At 40.0% G+C, this 20,446-nt stretch overlaps 4 protein-coding genes across 5 annotated transcripts; 1 reads left to right on the top strand and 3 right to left on the bottom strand.

Moving 5' to 3' along the window:
* The first annotated feature begins 1,418 nt into the window (after positions 1-1,418).
* LOC311265277 (uncharacterized protein) lies at positions 1,419-7,950 on the top strand. Its single transcript, XM_084366759.1, has 9 exons — positions 1,419-1,695; positions 1,803-1,913; positions 3,102-3,140; positions 3,227-3,535; positions 3,747-4,055; positions 5,596-5,910; positions 6,006-6,155; positions 6,240-6,311; positions 7,396-7,950. The coding sequence occupies exons 2-8, from the start codon at positions 1,883-1,885 to the stop codon at positions 6,281-6,283; spliced, it is 1,197 nt and encodes a 398-aa protein (XP_084222885.1). The 5' UTR covers positions 1,419-1,695; positions 1,803-1,882; the 3' UTR covers positions 6,284-6,311; positions 7,396-7,950.
* Positions 7,951-8,142: 192 nt separating this feature from the next.
* LOC311265278 (uncharacterized protein) lies at positions 8,143-11,950 on the bottom strand. The gene is made up of 7 exons (XM_084366760.1): positions 11,748-11,950; positions 11,450-11,557; positions 10,547-10,578; positions 10,007-10,032; positions 9,838-9,891; positions 9,682-9,744; positions 8,143-9,283 (listed from the first exon to the last, which is right to left on the bottom strand). The coding sequence occupies exons 1-7, from the start codon at positions 11,827-11,829 to the stop codon at positions 9,076-9,078; spliced, it is 573 nt and encodes a 190-aa protein (XP_084222886.1). The 5' UTR covers positions 11,830-11,950; the 3' UTR covers positions 8,143-9,075.
* Positions 11,951-13,051: 1,101 nt separating this feature from the next.
* LOC311265008 (uncharacterized protein) lies at positions 13,052-16,290 on the bottom strand. Of its 2 annotated transcripts, none has more exons than XM_084366287.1 (6): positions 16,110-16,290; positions 14,429-16,021; positions 14,280-14,346; positions 14,111-14,180; positions 13,436-13,675; positions 13,052-13,336 (listed from the first exon to the last, which is right to left on the bottom strand). In XM_084366287.1, exons 1-6 carry the CDS (start codon positions 16,150-16,152, stop codon positions 13,220-13,222), a joined length of 2,130 nt encoding a protein of 709 aa, XP_084222413.1. In that variant the 5' UTR covers positions 16,153-16,290; the 3' UTR covers positions 13,052-13,219. The 2 variants fall into 2 exon arrangements, with proteins under 2 accessions (XP_084222413.1, XP_084222414.1); XM_084366288.1 differs by having other exon boundaries at positions 14,111-14,177.
* Positions 16,291-16,750: 460 nt separating this feature from the next.
* dnase1l1l (deoxyribonuclease I-like 1-like) lies at positions 16,751-19,371 on the bottom strand (the record flags this gene model as incomplete). The annotated part of the gene is made up of 8 exons (XM_084366273.1): positions 16,751-16,831; positions 17,638-17,734; positions 17,824-17,981; positions 18,106-18,218; positions 18,655-18,776; positions 18,873-18,959; positions 19,049-19,137; positions 19,231-19,371. 8 exons carry the CDS (start codon positions 19,369-19,371, stop codon positions 16,751-16,753), a joined length of 888 nt encoding a protein of 295 aa, XP_084222399.1.
* Between the last annotated feature and the right edge of the window lie 1,075 nt (positions 19,372-20,446).

Below are 20,446 nucleotides of genomic sequence, written 5' to 3'. Positions count from 1 at the left end.
AGTGTTTCCTTTATGATCCACGGGACAGGGATAGTAACAAAGTGTGGTTTTGGTACCAATAAAGCTGTAACCATGTATTGCGTACTATGTATTCAGGCCTTTATGACCCTGATTAACATATTAAAAAAACATTTTATGCCAAATTTAAGCAAAAGTATACTATAAATGTTAACAGAATTATTTATTAATGATTAATGATGACTTTGTTGCTGGTTTGTACATGAGGAAGTGACAAGTAATGCTTTTAATGTACATATGAAATATGATATTGTTCTAAGATAGACTTGAAAATATTATTGATCTTTAAGCATTAGTGAATGATTTATTATCCATCGGTAAAACAAGTGATGCTCTATACAGTTATTGTTGTGGTTCAATACCAACTGGCTCCATATTTGCAGTTGTGATCAGCGTATACTGGTAATCAAAGTGTAATACATTAGATAATGAGCTTGCTACAATATCCTGTGGTGGCCCCTAGTGGAGGAAATTGACAATGGTGGTATTTGAGTTTAATTTTGTGAAATGTTTGAATTAATTGTGTGGAATTTAAAAGATTAGATTAGACTAGATGAGATGTTTTATTGTCATTTGCACATGTACAGGTTAGTACAGGTACATTTGAATTCTTGTGTGTTTCTCTCAGAATCAGCTTGTGACAAGAAGGACAAGAAAAGGAAAGGCAATTGGAGGAGCGCATACACACACAAACGTAGAAAAATATATACATGTTAATAAAGTACACACTGAATTATATAAAAATACAAATAATTAAAAATACACAGTAAAAAATTGCAAAAACTATTAACTAGCTATTTAAAACTATTTCATAATTTTTAGAATATCATTTTTACGAAATTATTTCACTATTCAAATATTACAGAAGAGGATCTGTACGACAGAGATATGGGTGTTCCCGTGGACTAAGAGAGGCTGGGGTAAAAAAATAAAATTATTTTAAAAATTTAAAAATCAAATCAATTATTTGGGTTTGTTTTTAAATCAATATGCTTCACTGTAATTCATATTTTCACGTATAGATATTTACACTTATGGTTAGAATACGACATAATTGATTTAACTTGACTCATGAATGCTTTTCAGCTCTGTTTCTCTAACATAGGAGCACTATGTAGTTTTAAAGAAGAAGTTTAAATCAGAAGAGAAAGATCTCCATTGTCTGTTAATTGTTTATGCCTAAACAAACAAAACAAACAAACTCTCCGCTTTCATGACTGAATAAACAAACTGGCCTTAAAAGACAACATAAAGTTGGTGGACTGTCCCTTTAATTCAGGCATTAGATTCCTAAAGAAGTTGATTTGTGGGATAAATAAAGTGTCATATTTTAAAGTCCACCTCATCCAGTGACTGTAGGACCCAGGAGTTGTAGCTACGCCCCTGTCCCGAGCACTGACCCTCCATAATGGGCTTAAACGCAGCTCTGCGGCTGGTGGTGACCTCTGTCTGCCGCAGGGAGAACGACTCAGTGCCGGCGTACACTCCGGACTACTGACGTGAGTATGGCGGCCTGACGGCATTCCCAAACGCTGTCCCGACCACCCTCATGGACATTGTGACAGACCCCAGGACTCCTCAGCAGCCTCACTGTGTCTCTCATTCATCCATGCATTAACGTTAGCACTGCTCCGCTTTGGACAATGTCTTTAACCGACGTGACGTCACACTCACGCTGTAAGTTTCAGTCTCATCAAAGTTGCCTAGCTTAGCCGCTAGCTGTTACTTTAGTTAGCCGAGCCTTTGTAGCACACAAGCTAGCTAATGTCTTGTGCTGCCATTAGCTTTATCGGCTGTCAGCGTCATCACCACGACAACGGGCGTCCTTCGCACCCGGCCGTCTGATGGAAGGTGAGGGGGAACGATGCTGAGATTCCTCCATATCCTTTTAACAGGTAAGTCCAGGCTGCTATTAACGGGGAGCTAAGCTCGTTTGCCCGCTAACTAGCTTTGAGGCAGGACCAGCGAAGTAGCTTATGGTTCATGCTATTATGCAACGGGATAACTTAACCAGAAATGATTGAAGCTTCACTGGCACTGCTGCATTGGTCAGCTGCTGCGTTTTTCGGACTTCCGAGATGTTCGCTTGTAAAGTTAATTATGCAACAACTTAGCTCGTATGTTACCTCTAACAGTACCACTCAGCTGCCACTGTAGTGGGTTCACCTGGCTAAATAACAACAGTCTAACACAACAGCCCTATAATACTGCTTTCATAAAAGTTATAATGTTCTGTGTTTGTTTTAGAGAGCTATTGATTAAAATGTATTGGATATTTTAAAGGTGCATTATGTAGTTTCTAGAAAGATTTTTTATGCCTAAACGCACTAAATACACAAACTCTCTTTGTTTCTATGATTGAATAAAATGAATAAACTAACTGGCCTTAAAGGACAACACAATTTCATGCTGTTTTACTTTGTTTATATTTGGCGGACCCTGTTCTGGGGACCTTATTTTCTTCTGAGAACAGCTTGTTTATTCAGTTATGGGATATTCTGATATTGGGACATTGTTATTATCGGCTACATATTGGACTGTTGACTTCACAAGCTCAGCATCTACACACTCCAATGAAGTGGTGATATGCACCTTGGAAGTCCACCAATAAACAGAGAAGACTAGAGAGCCAAACATGTCATTCCAGGTGTGGATTTACAATATCAGAGGAAAACTACACAATTGTAATCTTCAACACATTATCCACAAAGGTACAGAGAGGAGGGAGTCTGAGTTTTAACACAAATGATCCATCGTTGCTCACTACATCTTAGCCTACAACAACGTCCTACCGTTTGGTTTGCATAAACAACAGAGTATGAACTTATTTTTTAAAATACAAAAATGTGAACTTATCTGTTATCGGCCATGAGAAGCAGGAAATTATTAGTTTTAGTATCGGCTGAGATCCATAACGTGCACCCCTAGTTTCAGCCAAAACTGCAGGACTGGTGTATTAGACTGCATTCATTTGGCTAGTCTTTGGTGTACCTAATAAATAAGCAGCTGATTGTAATACCTGTTCATTTTGATGGATTTGAATCTGTATTTATAATAATTCCATGTTTGTAATTTCCTCACAGGCCTGTCAGGTGTTCTGTGGGATGGAGTTGCTGCTTTTGGTAAGACTGGCATTGAAACAACCCTGCTGCATCCTCAGCCGTTCCTGCACTTTCTGTCTCTGAGTAGTTTTGTCTCTGATCCACAGGTGGAGTCAGACTAGTGGATGGGGAGAATAAGTGCTCTGGCAGAGTTGAGGTGCTCCGCCACGACCAGTGGGGGACTGTTTGCGACCATGGCTGGGACCTCCGGGAGGCTGACGTGGTGTGCCTGGAGCTGGGCTGCGGCTTAGCCGAAACTGCCCTTCATGGAGCAGTATTCGGTGCAGGCAAAGGAGAGATCTGGTTGCGGCATGTTCAATGCTCCGGACACGAGTCCAGTTTGACACGCTGTGCTGTTGTCCTTCACAGTAACTCCCACTGCACCCATGAGAATGATGCAGGGGTGAAATGCTCAGGTGAGACTGATCTCTGGTGAGGCATTTCATCTACCAAGGACTTCTGTGGGGTTGTTTCATAGAGGCTATTCTTGGTATGGATTAGTAAGACATACTGTTTTTTATTTTCAGGATACTCAAGTAAGCGATGAGTTCATTTGGATAACGCGGACACAAGTCTGTGGTTGATTGGATCTTTCACATTTCATGATTATCCTTTCTTTACTCACAGGTACCCTTTTAACGCCCACCCTCACCCTGCTGTCGCCTCACACTGTGTTCACTCCCGGCGAGGCTGTTCGCTTCAGCTGCAGCGTCCTGCTGGGTCATCACCTCAGTGACTTCCACCTGTACAAGCACGGAGTGTCCACGCCACTGGTTACACAGAGGGCGGACCAGACCCAGACCAGAGTGGAGCTGACGCTGACTGACATTGAGGCGTCTCACCAGGGCAGCTATAGTTGTAGGTACAGGATCAAAGGCGGTTTTCCTGCTGAGCTGCTCAGCTCTCCACCCAGCGACTCCATCAACATTACCGTTGGTGAGTCATAACTGCATTGTCTAACCTCTAATTTACTCTGTTGCAACAATGACGCTTCCCATGGCACATTGTTTTGGTATGTTTTGTTGTGCAATCCAGATTAAACATCTGCCTAAAACTCTGGGTGCTGGGTGTGTACCAATTTTAATTTCTCTGACGACGAGTATGGAAGTTTATTGCATTGTTCTTTTATTTATTAGTCCGTTTACTAGCTTGTCTGAACTGTCGCAGTTACACCTAAGATGACACCTTACACTGTCTCTTTATCATGAATGTTTTAAGAAGAAATTGGATACAGCATCAGTTAAAAAGCCTCATTCATTCACATAAAAGTTGCTTATTGGCGCATAGAGCCAAAACAGTTTGGCTGCCCGGGTATAACATTAACCTGATGTTCTACAGAACTTCCATATTGTAGGGCCTATAGAGCATGCACGTCAGAGACTTCCACTGGCCAGGCCTGCTGACTACAGTTTAACCCTGTGATAACAAGAATAGGGATACAATGGTTTAATTGTGCGGCTTTTCTAGCCTTTCCAAATGTTATCAGTAATATTAGATCAAATTCTGATTGTAAAATGAGTCATTTAGTGGGGGTTGTGATGCTCACAGTTGCTGCCACTTATTTCTCAATATAAGTTTCTAAGGAAAAGTCTTTGAGCCAGTGTGCGTCATATTATCACAATTACACAGTCTGCCAAATTGGCTTCAAAGCCCAGTGCACCTCATGGGAACTTTGTCTCTATGCACAAAGCATTCAGGCACATGATTGTGTGAATGTCACCTGTGTTTTAGCAGCAGTCAAGGCTCAACACACTATCACTGTATAATAGAAAAAAAAAAGGGAAGTGGTACGCTCAATGACTGTCTTTATATTATCAAACTCAAGAAAAACGCAGGTGCTCTTGAAGAAGAGAGTCAGCACATGAGAGTACAGAACAAACTTGGGGCACTCATGCGTGGAGCAGGAACAAAAATACTTGAATTAGGTTTAAAAGCCTTTATTCAAAACAGGGCTACTTACACATCAATCAAACACAACAAGGTCTTCATCAGCGTACAAAATGGTGGACAGAGATCACTGTATCACCGTCATTGTAGTTATGCACGTTAAATGGAAGACAAAATAGAAAGCGTACAAATGCACACTTCATCATGTTTGCCTGTGTAAAGTGGGAGTGAAGACTGAGTGGTTACAGTCTGTAGACATCTGGACTGATTAAAATAGAAACAGATCTGTTGCGCCAAACGTGTGTGACACAGAAGGCTGAAAACACAACTGAAAGGCTTCCTCTGTAGATATTTAATCAGCTGTATTTGCTCCAGAAGACTTATTTATTAATAAAGAAAAATCTAGTCAGCCCGACCACAAAGCCCATTTTATTGTAGAATACTGTGTAAAAAAAATGAATAGATTAATGGTTAGAGGGAAAATTGTAGTTTATGGCTCAGGCACACTAAAACCACATATTTTCAAGTGAGGTTTTCCAAAACTCTCCATCAATGTATAATAACCTATCTAATTCCTCTTTCATCACAGTGGAGCTCCTGACTCCCCAGCACTGGTACAACACGTCCACTGAGGCCCCGGCTGGTTCCGTCCTTAAAGGCCACAGTTTTAACATCACCTGCTCCACCCCGCAGCAGTACCCTGGGGGCTCCTTCCAGCTGCGTCTGATCCGCTCCAACGGCACAGTGCGTCAGTCCCTACCCGCCCTCGCCCCGTCCGTCACTTTCACCTTCCCCAACGCCCAGAGCTCCAATGAGGGCTACTACTACTGCCTGTATCGGGTCCAGCTGGGTGGACGCACCTTTGTCTCCAGAGAAAGCCAGCCCCTGCCTATAGCCATCAGAGGTGAAACAATGTTATAGAGACGGACAATAGATACATTTTCCATCTATGAAACGCCATCCTGTATGTAACTAACAGAAAACTCCTCTCCCCCTCAGATCCAGATCCATTACTGAGTCCAATGGTGATCAGCTGGCTTGTGTCTGGCCTGACATTTGTCGTAGCTGTCATCGTTATAATTATTGTAGCCAAGGTACTGTGTAACAAGGAGAAGAAGCCCACTGAACTGGAGCGAGAGACCAGAACCTGTACGTTTTTTCTTTCCACCAGAAGTGTTTTGAGAAAACAACCTGTATGTGTACCCAGAATAACAGATGTGCTTCTGTCTACAGGTGTGGACAACACTTATGTTGCCTTATCAATTAACAAGCTATGACTGGGTCTGAAGGAAACGGATAACTAAGGTAATGAAGGTCATTATTCTTACACATACAGCACTTATAACAGGATGTATGGTCAGGTATCAGAAACTAAAATGTAATGCTTTTAAAGAGCTTTTCTAGATATTTTAATTTTACGAAGACTTGGTATGAAGCCTTTCATTGGGCGCCTATTTCCCCTCCTCCTTCTGCCAGCTGCATGTATTGTTTCCATAATCCCCTTTGATACATACAACAACCTCCAAACAACAACAACAACAACAACAACAACAACCTCCTAACAACAACAACCTCCAAGCTAGCAAGGCAAGTTACTCTAAAATAACCTGCTTGCAAACTGCACAAATGTAAACAAGCTAGCAGTTGTTACTTTTTTCTTTCGAGAGGATTGAGGCATTTTAATGTCAGGGCTCACCTCCCCACATGCAAACCAAGTGTCCCCTGACACTGTTTTGCATTGGCACCGTCGCTGTTTCCTGAGTTAAGTACCACTTGAAACGATTGTGATTTGTTTAAAGACATGCAAACAAGCCAGAGAGTCTTTCTCCCCTTATACCAAAATGAGGATTGGTGCAGAAAGACCTTTCTCCAGCGCCGACACAGTACTGTGGAGATGGAGAGGTCTGGCTATGCGAGACTAGAGTGAGTTAGGTCCATCTACATTTTGCCAACAGCTAAGTGCATAATGAGATGAAGACCTCACAAATTCATATTTAAGACTACTTAATCATTTTAAGGCCTATTATTTCATTTTATATTTTCTTGTGCTTTCTTTGTGCCTTTCAGCCTTTTTGCTGACTTCTTTGGAGCATTTTCTGGTTGACCTTCTAGATACAGTTGTATTTATACTATAACCGACAGAGCCTCCTTGGCTACGCATAGTTCATTAGAGGTGATGAATATGTACCCAAACATGTACTAGAGATTATTTTGTAGACTAAAGGGTATTTTTTCTGTTAATCTGGGTCAAAAAAAGCCACATTAAATCTACTTGGATTTAATGCTGTGAAAGAATAAAACATGATAGGCACTGTAATATATTATTTATTTATTCTTCAACTGTGCAACTGAAGTGAAGCATTTTTTTTCTTCTTCCTCAAACATATAGAGGGCTCTTGCTGTGTCCATCATGGAATCACTCTACAGAGGATGTAACACAGAACCAAATGGCTCGGTCGGACAAGGCTCCACCTGGACCCAGTTCAGTCCAGTCTGGATAAGGCAGTTTTACAGTTTGGCTTTGAAGCCTTGTATTATGGTGAGATGTAAGGTAACGGCCACAGAAGACTGACAGACACTAAAAAGCTTTTTCCAGTTCAGAGTACTGGTTCAAGCTAGACTTCATTTCTTGGCTCCTGCCATGAGCCCACATGTATGGAGTGAAAACAAAGCTCAACTGGGGAAACTGTGACATGGGTTCCTCAGGTCTCCGTGTACATACATGCAGTTCAAATATATTGTTTTCTATTTATTACCACAGGCCGATCTAGCTTATTATGTACTTGCTTCAACAGATCAATGATCCTTAAAGGATTAGATGTTTTTTTTTGTATTTTAAGTCTAACACTACTATGCATCTTATGTCATTAACAACATGTACATTATTGCACTTAAACGTGTGTAAATATAAGCTGTAGTTGATTAAAATTCTGCTGTTGTTGGAGCTCCTGGGCTCAGTCAGTTTTGTTTGACAATATTACTGCATGTACTGAGGTTGATTTATAGCATTAGATCAAACTTCATAAAGGGAAAAAGCTGTTAAGAAAATGCATAACGTGGTTCATCTGTTTTATACCCTCAATTATTTAAACATTTCAAATCTTGCACTTGAATAAATAACACAAAGCTTCAAATGTTTACATTTTCAAATTCTTTTATAATCTCATTCATGAAACATCAATACAAAACAAACTCTACAGGATGTAAAAGTTGGATTAATGTTGTAAAAAAAAAAGTGATATCTCTGATTTGACTTTGCTGAAACAAAGCATAAACATGGAATTACAGCTTGTATAAACAGTGCAATTTTAGATTTTTACCCCAAGATAAAACGTTCCCCCAACTTCTTATTAAACACTGAAAGAACATGAACAATTTTATCCAAATTATGCCTAAAAAACACTGAGGCACTTGTATTACAGCTGGTCTGAAAACCATCCCAACTGTACTTTAAATTATTTCTGATAACTGAAAAAAGGAAGCATTGTTGTACTCCAAGATTATACAAACTTTAAATATTTGGTGATCTTCATATTAACAAAACAGATGAAATCATAGACAGACAATAGACGAGCTTTTTACCAGGTACTTTAACATTGACAAATTAAAACTTTGGGAAGCTAAATATATCTGTTGCAGTACCTTTTGATACAGGTCGATCAATACACACTGCGCCGTAAGCCTGACTGTCTTTTTTTGAGAGACAATTTTTAAAAAATAAAATCTGGTGAAAAAATAAATTCCTAATGGTTTCTCAAATTTACATTTTTGTTTTATTACACCTCAACAAAAATTTGCGTTGATGTGAAATTCTGTGTATTTTTGAGTGAGTCTTCCTTTTTAAAGCGGCATCATCTATCCTAGCAGTACTAAAACTTTGACATTTGTGTATTTTACATATAAGCAAAAGCAAGCAAAAAACCACAATTATAAACCACACACATATTGCATCAACCACAATTTTAGCAATGTCTTAAATAAAGGCATTAACCAAAATACATTCCTTGAATTAAAATGCATAACAAAGGATAGTGTAAACCCATATAAACTGAGCACAAAAGTAAAAGGATCAATTGATTCCTTTGAAGGATTCATTTGTCTCCATATTGGTAAAAACAATGTAGAGGAAGGCGGCCACCGCCAGGAAGAACACGAACTGAACCCACAGTGGGATGAGGCGAGACGACTTGGGAGTTTTCGGAGCATCTTGACCGGACTTCATGGGAGCTGATCTCAAAGAGTTTTTGTAAGTGGTGGGCGTGTCGTACATGTAGGGCCTGGAAAGGAAGTAAGAGGAATTATGTTACAGCGCATGATTTGAAATCTCAAAATTACTTGTTTTGACCAGTATTTTTTGTCACCAAACTGCTGTCAATACCATAACATATAGGCATATCAGGGACTTAATAAACAGGTAAACAAACAAAACAAATCTGGTTTAAAATTTTCATTTTTGGGTGAATTTATCCTCTGAGAAAAGAACTTGAGCAAATGTTCTTGGTTACATTCCACCACTTAATTCATTGCAGAATAGTTTCTCTAATTGTACTGATTTGATGTAGTTGAATAACACTTTGTTTTATTGGAGGTCTTCTTGTATGTGCAATAAAAGATTCTTAAAAAACACAAACTAACATCAATGTGACACTACTCGACCTTGTATAAACACACTTACTCATCAACCAAATCTTTTCCTCTGTATGCAGGCTTTGAGCTCGAGTAGCTTGAGTAGGACGTCCTGTAGAGAGAGAGATGAAACAGTACACATGAGATGGTTCTGTTTTACCCATCACCAACAACTAGTGCAAAGACTTGACAAATTAAGACTTACTGTTGATCATATTCCCTCTCAGACCAGTCTGGTCTTGACCTCATGTATGTCCCACTAGATAGACAAGAAAAAAGTCATTACTATATTTATGCTTGGTTATTTGATTTACTGAAATAGAAGAAAGGCAATGAATGTTTGGAGTTGATCAAGTTTTTATAAGAGAACTGACCTGTCTCCAGCACCATCACTCCTCACCTGCAAAATGTGAAGCAGTGATAATAAACAGTAAAACTTAAAACATTGCTGATATGAGCATTTCATACCTATTATGCCCAGTGGCTTTTACTGCGGCTGCATTTAATTTACATTTGCACTCAGATTAGAGAACAAATAAGAATTAAACCACATTTCATTCATCATATTATTAGTAGTTCATACAAAATGCCTTTTTTACCAACAGTCTTCATCAAATATTTATGTTTATTTCCTTGCCTTCAGGCAGCTAAGCAAAAATATATTGAAATATATATAAATATATATGGCTGGCATTAAATATGATGTACTATACAACACCCAACAAGTAGCGTAGCCTCAGACACACACATGCATAAGTTTCCTTGTGGAATGATGCCCACAAGACACAAGACTGACATGCATCTACCCCCAATATCATGAATGCTCTAGGTATGTTTACTCACAGAAACTAATTAAATAAAACATTTAAAAAAGCACAAAACACAACAAAGAAAACAGTATGAACGATACTTACAGGTGCTCTGTAAACATATGTGACCTCATCCTCTGAAATGAAAACACAAACAAAAGGCTAAATGTTAAGTAAGCGAACATTACTTTTACAATGTTTCTCACATTCATTCTTAATCTGGCAATAGACAAGTTTCAGTGTATCATTATTAAGTAAATGTTGATTGCAGAATGTAATGGACAGAGTAATTGATCATCTTATTAAATGTTGTGTTTTATGGTGTTTTATTACACTTTATGTTTGTACTGTACTTTACCTATTATGAGTTTTATGTATTTTAAAAGGCATTTGAACGGGCATTGTAAATAAGCTTTGGCCATAAATGCTGTAGTGTGTGGCAGGTCATGCTACATTTGTTTTGCTGGGTTTTATGTATTGATAAATATAATTCATATAACTTCATGATTTGTTTGTAACAATACTCTGGAGACTACTGGCAAAATGTTTTCAGTTATAAATATAGATTTTTAAAGACTTTTCCTCAAAGATGTCACTTTGTGTTGAAAAGCGGTGGGGACATAAGGGCTCAGATGAGAAATAAACATTTAATATAATGAGGGAATCCTTTTTAAAGCAGATTTCAAACTGATTATGCTTTCAAAGGGTGATGAGGTCATTTCAAATAGTGGCAGACATACCCAGCGTCCCTGGTGTAAATGTCATCTATGCCTTTAAAAGGACACTGAACAGATTTTCTATATTAAGATGCATTTCCTTGAAACGAGGAGTATTAACCACCCTGTGGAAACACATTTTAAGTGAACCACTTGTAACTGTAAACTCTGAGTACTGTGAGATTATAAACACTTGATTACACGGGCTGTGCATGCATCTGTCAGAGTCCAGTGTTAGTGTCCACTGTTGATCAGAGTGTGGATAAAAGGCAGGAGTAGAAGTGAAACTGACCCTCTTCTCTGTAGTAGGTCTTGTCAGGCGATGGTTTCACTCTTCTCTCCTTCTTGTCTTTGGCCATGGCCTCTTTCAGCTTCCTCTCATACAGATTTCTGGTGGAGCCTCGGTACAAAAACAGTCACACACAACGTAAATTGGAGAGACAATGAACACAAACAAATAAATAGAAATTCAACCATTACCACCAGTAAACTTGTTAACTCCACACTGGCGGGGGAGGCCTGTGAAGTTAGCTGCCGTGAGCGATGATTCAAAAACGGGCGCAAAGTGACCGTTGAGTCAGACCACTCACCGACTATAGGCCCGTGCTTTATCCCGTACTCATCGAGCAGCTCGCTGATTTCCTCCGGGGACATGCTGCTTAGTGAAGACATTGCTTTGTCTTGATTTAATCCTTGAGCTTTCTGTTTTGTGTTGTGTTGGTGCGGTCTGGCTTCTGCCAAGCTGTAGCGCTAGTTTCAGTTGCCAAAAAAGAAACAACAACCGTAACTCCTCCCACCGAGAGTGGCGTTCGTTTTGTGCAGGGACGTCCCGCTGTGGAGTCAACCAGCAGCTGAGAAGCATTGAGACGTTAAACCCCGCCCTCGGATCTTTGACCAGGTGTCAGGAACATTCGAACCTTCAGTGAAATGGTACATCATTTCCGCTTCCGCTTGCCATGTCCTTCTCTTTCTTTTTTCTTTCTAGAAATAAAGCAGCGCCATCAGCTGGACAATGATTTTAATGGCTAATAGCTGATATTTTACTTAAGTAAGAGTAGTAAGTAACAGTAGAGTATCTTCTCTAAGTGCTATATCGTAGGCAGCTGGATTTTTGTTAAAGAGGTAGAGTATCTATGTAGAAATACTCAACTACAAGTTAAAGTTATGCCATCACAATAGCACTTGAGTAAGTACAAACTCACTTTGCTCACATTATGAGTGTCATATTGTTTTTCATTTTTGAGAGTATTATTACTGATGTATAAACATGTAGCAACATTTAGGTCAATGTTGTACCTGGTCTGTGTACAACTAATTTTAACCACTTTACAGTTTAATCAGTAACCAGTGTTGTAAAAAGTGCCCAAAAGTCCTACTTGAGTAAAAGTAAAGATATTGTTTTAAAATGTTACTTTGATAAGAGTGAAAGTCATCCATAGGAATAGTAACGTTACTTAAAGTCATAAAGTATATGACATTAAATGTACTTTAACATCAAAAACACAAGTAAAAGGTTAATTATACACCATTTACATGTTTGTTGTTGCATGGTCTGGCTAATTATAGTATCTAATATTCAGCGTTTTCTGCCGATGAAGTCACCAATCTATATCATCTATGAAGTAGCAAGTAACTAAAGTTATAGAAAAAAATTTAAGTGGAATAATAAGTTCAATATTTGCGCTATAAGGGTACTGTAGTGGAAGTAAAGAGTAGTAGAAAATGGAAGTACAGTACTTGAGTAAATGTGTCCACAACATTTTAATTACACTTAGACCTATTTAATTTTTTTCTTTTTCTTATCTTTTTAATCTGTGTTTTTAAAAAAACAAAAACAATGGAATCACGACTGATATGGTTTAAACAAATATGTCAGCATCATTGTAAACAAAGATATATATTTATTAAGCACAAAATTGCGTATTACAGTTAACAGTGCACACGGTTGAATGTCCAGCACTTTACACTACATTTTTACACTACAATACTGTCATGTTGAATTTATCTTTTATTATAAGTAAGCAAGTGAACAAGTTTTTAAAGACCAAAACAAGGTTCTGCCCTAAAAGAATGAAGCTGGGCTGAGCCAGCCTGCTTGGTCTGTGGCCAACCAGAACATCAGCAGTCCCATCACCACCACCATACACATCTTCAGGGTCAGCTTCAGCATGTTGAGACACTGCAGGAACAAAGGACAGGACAGAGAGGTCAAATTAACCAAACAATTGAGGAACACATGAACAAAGTGAATGCTGAGTATAGACCAGTGTGTACACACTTTGTGTTTCCTGGTAATGATGTGTGTGTTGCTGAGATCTGGCACATTCTCTGGCACATCCTCTGTTAGCTGAAGATCAGGCAGATTCTCTGGTAGCTGAAGATCTGGCAGATCCTCTGGTAGCTGAAGATCAGGCAGATCCTCTGTTAGCTGAAGATCAGGCATATTCTCTGGTAGCTGAAGACTTGGGGGATCACAAACAGGTGTCATTTGTGTGGTGGCATCAGGCTCCCTCAGTTCCTGGGCAAAAGAAAAGCAATTGATTTAGTGTGAATTTAGGGTGCATGTGTGTTCCCCAGCCCAGTTACCAGAATAAAATGTTGCCATTTTAAGTTTTTGCAATATATAATAACAGATGACTTTTATCTTGAAAGGTGTGATTACAGCTGGGTGAGATGGCTGCCAAACTGGAGACCACTGTTCAAGATGGTGTTTCAACATTTGTAAGCATGAAATCTCTTTTTTGTGGCGCCCTTTTTGTGGTGACAAAACCAGGTATTTTACAGCAAAACACCATCTTTTCCCAACCCTAACCTAGTCTTTTTATGTGGCTAAACCTAACCAGCCCTTAAGCACAGTGTTGTCACAACATAAAATTGAAAAATGAAATGTAAAATGTCAACATATCTTTGGTTTGCAGAAACATACAGTGCCAACATTTACACTCCTACAAACCTCAGATGTTTCTGCAGAGCTCAGGTCCTCCTCCCCGTCTGTGGAGCTGCTCAGTGAATCTCTGTCACTGCTGAGAAAAGCAGACACAGTTATGTTTGGATCCATCACAGCTCAGCTTAAAGCCACTGTTCAAGAAAAAAACCAAAAGTTTGATAAACATTCGGCTTACCTGTCAGTTTCATAGCGAATGACTTGAGACAGTGGATCTGTACAAAACTGAACTTTTATCTGCCTTCCTATAAAGAAATGGAAATGGAGACAGAGTAATTGTGGTTGCATACAACACTGTTAAAGGTGATAACCTTCTCAGTCACTCACCCTCTCTTCCAGTCTCTCCGTCACTGTCATCATAAAACTCGTAGAAAGCCTTGATTCTCTCCTGCTCTTGCTCCCAGTTCCTCTCCTCTTCGTACTCGTCGTCTCCCAGCTGTCCCAGCTCGGAGATCCCAGAGGCTTCCAGTTCAGTGTTGAAGAAGAAGCCGTCATCCAGGGATCCCTGGTTGGAGGGGCTTGTGGCTTTTGCGTCCTCTCTCCGTACCGATGCGTAGGTGTTTTCTTCTTCTTCGGCAGGATGCTGAGTCACACGTGAAAGCAGTGTTTCCGCCTTGTCTGAATCCTCTGTGGTTAACAGCTCTTCAGACAGAAGGGTATCAGTTGTTGACATGTCGAGATTCCAGTTTATGTTGAAGTCTGTGCTGTCCTCAGCTGTGCTCCACCTGGCAAACACATCACTGATATCACCGTCCTCCAGTTGCTTGTTGTTTTCCAGATCTTGCAGACACATATTCTCTAAGGGTTCATCATCGCTCGTCTTTACTTGGACCTCATCCTCCTCACTCGAGCTGTAGGAATCACTCTCACCTGCATCATCACATCTCAATGTGTGCTCGACAATCTCTGTTTTCCCTCTGAACCTATCAGCATCCACCTCTAAATCTACACTGTACAGATACTCATCTCCCACCTCTTCATCGGTGTCCTCCTGCTTTACAATTGACTGGTGATCACTTTCTTGATTCTTTCCTCCATCCTCTAGATACTCATATGAAGAAAAGTCTGAGGGGTAGTCTGCAAAGCTCTCACCGGCCTCTTGGTGCTCCTCCCCTGAGAAATCCTTCATTTTCTCTACAAACTCCTCACTATCAACTTCAGCGATGAGATCCTGCAGGTTTTGATCTGAAATTTCTGGAAACTCCAGACTGGCTTTCGTTGGAGCGTCCCCGTAAGGATTTTCAACCTCCTGCTCCAGAACATTGTCTTCTTGTTCGATTTTCATGCCCTCACACTCAGAGTCAGATGAGTCCTCTTCCTTTTCTTCTTCCCTCTCTCGCTCGTCCTCTTCAATCCCGTCACCTTTTGTCATCATCTCGCTGCCACGTTCAGGGACTCGCTCAAAATAGGACACCTCCTCATCACTCTCGCTCTCACCTTGCTCCTCGTTTCTAACTTGAGTGTGTTCGGCACCCTCTGGGGCCAGAGGTTGTCCCTCAGCAAAGATTCTGTCCTCTTTATTACCATTGCAAAACTCGGCGCCGCAGTGGACCGACTTCAACAATTCCCCTGGTTTCTCTCCTGTTCCCGTATCCTCTTCATCCTCTCCAGAGACAGAACCTTCCTGTTCAGACTCTCCATCTGAGCTTGTGTAATCCTCCTCTGGTATTTTGAACCCACCGCCTTGAAAGTCCTCCTCACCAGACTGCTCGTCATCTACATTTTTAGACATGTATGTGTCTTTACTTTCCATGCTAGACAAAACTGCAGTTTGAGCACTTGCTTCCTGGTGCAGAGCCTCGTCTTCCTTTGTTGGTAAATTTTCATGAGAGAGGCCTAATTTGTCCTCCTCGAGGTTTTCATCAAAATTTAAATTCTCATACTCCAAATCTCCATCCGGGAATGACGGAGCAGTTGTTTCTGCAACAACATCAGCATTTGAAATTGAAATACTTTTGTAAATAGTTTTAAAAAAGTAAAAAAACAATCAACAAGACATAGTTCTTACCTGAAAATGCATCATTAAGTAGATCAGCAAAAGCTTGTTCCATCTTTGCAAACAATTCAAACAACTGCTTATAAAGTAGGAGCTAAATCAACACAGACTTGAATGCATTGCCACAGAACTTGTCTTCGTTCAGAAAGGAAGAGAACGCAGAGTACCTCTCATCTGTTGTCGCTGCGAGTGGCTTCCTGTCAGACAGACGGTGCATAAATTGCACATTAAAACTAAAAACATTTCATTGAACTAAGTGACTAAAGATGTCTGCATTACGTAAACTGACCGTAAAACTGAAGATAATCGAATAAAGGTGTTTAAAATGTGTCTCTAAAAGTAGAAATGACAAAAGTTATGTTTTGTGTTGCTGCAGGAACTTACCTTCTTGAGCTCATGAAATGATGTCAGCTTTGATGTGGTTTTGGTTTCAGATGCACAATAAAAAACTCCCGCAGTCGAACACGCAGTTCCTTCGTGCTGAAACAGCTCATGTTTATTGGTGTTTGAGTGCAGCGGCGCCGTTATAAAAGAACACTTGTTATCAGATAATGTTCTGTTGGGTAATTTGATTTATTTTAACAGCTAAAATTAAATAAAACTACAGTTAAAATCAAGGCACTCTTGTTTGTTGATGGTGGTCCTGAGGGGTCTTACAGCTCATTGCGGAGGAGGTAGCGGTGGTTGGGCTTCAGGTCAACTTCTACAGGAAAGTGATCACTCACCTCAAGAGCCTAAAGTGCCGTCGAGAGAACAGGATTAAAGTTCAGTTTAAAAGGTGAAAATACAGATGACTGGTCAATTTTGAGATGTCTTCTTTCAGACTAGTGATAAAAAACATCCAAAATACACATTAAAGTTCATTTTTACTTCAGATTTTTGTTCTGGACATTTCAGAAATAGAAATGCAAAAATATTGTTTGAATGCAAGTAATCAACTGGGGAAGTTTTATATATATTAGTCAAGATTTTTACCCTAATCACCATTTTCTGTTTAAAAATGTATGTACAATACATGCCATTAAAGGAGTCCCCATCTACTTCAGTTGTTTAGGAGAATGCTGCAACACTGTTTTGCTGTGAACCTCCAGAAACTTTTTGTTGACTACTAAACTTCTCCTGACTCACCATCAGCATGGGGGTGAGTAGATAATGACTGAATTTACATTAACGGTGAACTATTCCTTTAAAGGCTTTTTTCTCAAAACAGAGAGGTTTGTTGATACATCACTCAGAGCCTGATTTGTATAATGTTAGATACTTTTTTTGTACTTTAGAGTGATAAAAAGAGATATATAAAATTCCCTCTGTTGAATCTTTCGAGTTTAATATGTCAACAAAATCAAACAACAGTTCTGAACCTGGTTTCATCCATTGTTCAGATTTCTGCTCATGAAATGTATGCAAATTAGCACACATTTTAATTAGACAATGTCTTGTCTGCATATTTAAACATCTAAGAGTGAAAAATGCCCTATTGACCTGTCGCCCTTGAAACATATAAATGAGCTGAAGAAAGGTTTGTGTGTGACGTGTTCACCTCCTCCTCTGTGAGATGGAAGCTCTCTTTAAAGTTGAACGGTTGCGCTGAACCTGGCACTATGCAGGAGATAATCTCACGTCCATGGACAATGATCCTGTTTGAAAATGTAATAAAGCACTTATAATAATCATATCATGTTATTATAGAAAGTGTAAATGTTAGGTGATGGTTGAGAGCACTGACCTGTCATAGGCGCAGTGTGTCTTCTCACGGACAGTGGTGTCTTGCTCGTCTCCAATCAGCCACTGAAACTTGGGGTCACTCCTCAGGCGCACAGCTTTCCAGCCCTTGATGGTGACGTAGCTGCAGGCGGCGTTCAGGTCCCCCAAGATCATCACATTCTGGGTGAACCGAAAGGAAGCAAAAAAGGGAAGTTTGACGGATCAAAACTACTCATGGCTTCCGTCATAATGTGAAACCAACATGAGATAAATGACCAAAATGAGTAAAAATGGTTGAACCTACATCAGTCTTCCATTTCTTGTGAATTCCCTTGAAGACAGCGTACAGTTGGTCCATCTCCTTCATGGCGTTTCTGGGACACGTGTGCTGCCCGATCAGGACAAAATCCTTCACCACTTCAACGAAAAACAAGAATATATGACACATCCAAAATGAATGTGTTTGCATGCAGACTAGTGTTTTCCTGCCATTGGAACATAGATGCATATCTTTAGTGATATCCAGGTTTCTGTTTGTCCGTGCAAATGTCTCTTTTCTCCCTTCAGATCCACTCAGTGTCTTTCTTACTTGTGATGAACCCAGCTTTGTTTCTGGCTGTCTGACCTCTGCCGTGTTTACCATTCTGCTTGGTTTAGCTTTTTCATCTGATCATCATGTTTTTCAGTTTGAAAAAAGTCCGTATTTACCAAAGAATTCAAATAAATGAGTTTCGGTGTTTATCTGAAGTCCATTAGCCTGATCTAAACTGTGAAACTGCCCTCAGATCATAACTGGGGTACCAGTATGTACTGATGTCTAATTCCACTGATGCCTCATGATGTTTCACCGTACATGTCGTGGGGGAGTGAAAGCGAATGATGAAAGGCTCTCTGGAGAAAACATCTGTATCATTGGTCCCTTCAACGTCTTGTTTAGGATACTGATAGTGCTCTTTGACCCTCAGCACATTGTTCCTGGAGAGGACGAGAGAGGAAAAAGATGACATTAACCTAAGGATGTCGTGTGAATCTGAGCGGAAACAGCAAAGGGGTCATATTTGATTAAGCTACCTGTAAATGTAGACGTACTGCTCCTTGTAGGTTTTCCTCCCGAGCCTTTCGCTCTCCACGTAGGAGTATGAGTTGGATTTGTCATATCTGCTGACAAAGAATATAAGTTTAAATGTTGTTTTATTCCACTGGAGATTCACCAGATCCTTTAAATTTGAACCCATGGAAGCTTGTACCTGTTCAGATCCTTCACCAAAGCTCGTATTGCTTCTCCTTTAGAGTCTCGGACCTCCTGAATCAGACACAAGTCGCACCGAGAGAGAATCTCGGGAGCAAAAGAAGAAGGAAAAAGATCCGTCAGCCGTGTAGTATCACGTGGATGTTGCTCTACTTGTCGTGTTCACAGACATAAAAGTACCTTTAGTAGAATTCCCATGACCTTCTTGTTGTTCGCCTTCGATTCACCGAAGCTCTGAACATTGAAAGCGCAGATCTTCAGGGCAGCTGTGATGTTCAAGACAGACAACCCGACAACAAACAGCAGAACTGCAGTCCTCATCTTTGCAAAGGATTACCACCCTGTAAGGAAAGAAGAGTTTGGCAAGATCCTCTTTGTCACGTTGTGAAACACGCTACAAAGACCTCTTCGCTCCTCCACAGGCTCTTACCTTGAGTGCCAGTTTCACCAGGAGACTGACCCCGGCCCAGCAAAGATCCATCTCTTCAATGACCTGCCGTGTATTTGGGGAACATGCAGGTAAACGTGGGTGAAAGACAGGAGCTGCAGATCTGTGTGCTGGATGTGCTGCGTCAGTGCATGTTGAGAATGGAGCTTTATCTGGAACAGTTAAAATAACCACCGAATACAATGAACAATAGCACCCCACTCAGTGCTGCTCTGAGTGGGTTTTGTCTCTAAGTTTGAGTGTAATCAGACAATAGATGGTGCCATGGGTCATGTCTGTCAGTTTCATGAACATTTGTGCATCATTCTGCCATTTTAGCATCGACATGAGCAGCTGGTAGTTACCACAGAGCACCATCACATCGCTGAGAGAATCAGCGCTGACAGCTGGTGTTAACTGAGATGAGGGTGATTTTCAGAAATCTGCAGCGGAAATCATTTTTATTTATAACTCAGACTACAAAATCATCTTATTGTTTTCTTTTGCTCATGTAATGTTTGTAGACAATACGTTTTCTGTCACGAGCTTCGTAATCGATACAAGACAAACTGAAAAAAGTAATAAAGTGATACTGAAAACTTCTCCGTGGAGACCAGCAGCAGTTTGTCTGAGTCGTTTGTTATCTGATAAATGTTGGCACGCACTGTGAAAGTCTGCTTCGACTACTGTTGTGTCTGTTAAATGTGTCTGTCTCTCAGAGGACATGAACGTTTTTTAAGACAAATCCTGATATAAGCGAACAGAAACTGAAATAAAGGATACATCAAACATCTTTATTTAAAACTGCACAGCTCTTCATTGACACACTTCACAAAAGCGTATCCTGTTATAGTGCAATAACAGAAACAATGTTATGCTTTGTTAGAATGTAATAAAGTGCATTTATTGATTTAAGTACTTTTCTTCAATATTTCTATTTCCTGCTACTTTCTTCCACTCTAGTACGTT

Source organism: Pagrus pagrus (assembly GCF_965226575.1).
Source record: "Pagrus pagrus genome assembly, chromosome: 11".
In the NCBI taxonomy this organism is placed as follows: domain Eukaryota; kingdom Metazoa; phylum Chordata; class Actinopteri; order Spariformes; family Sparidae; genus Pagrus; species Pagrus pagrus.
The sequence above is the reverse complement of the archived record's forward strand: the minus strand, read 5'-3'. Positions and strand labels throughout refer to the sequence as shown.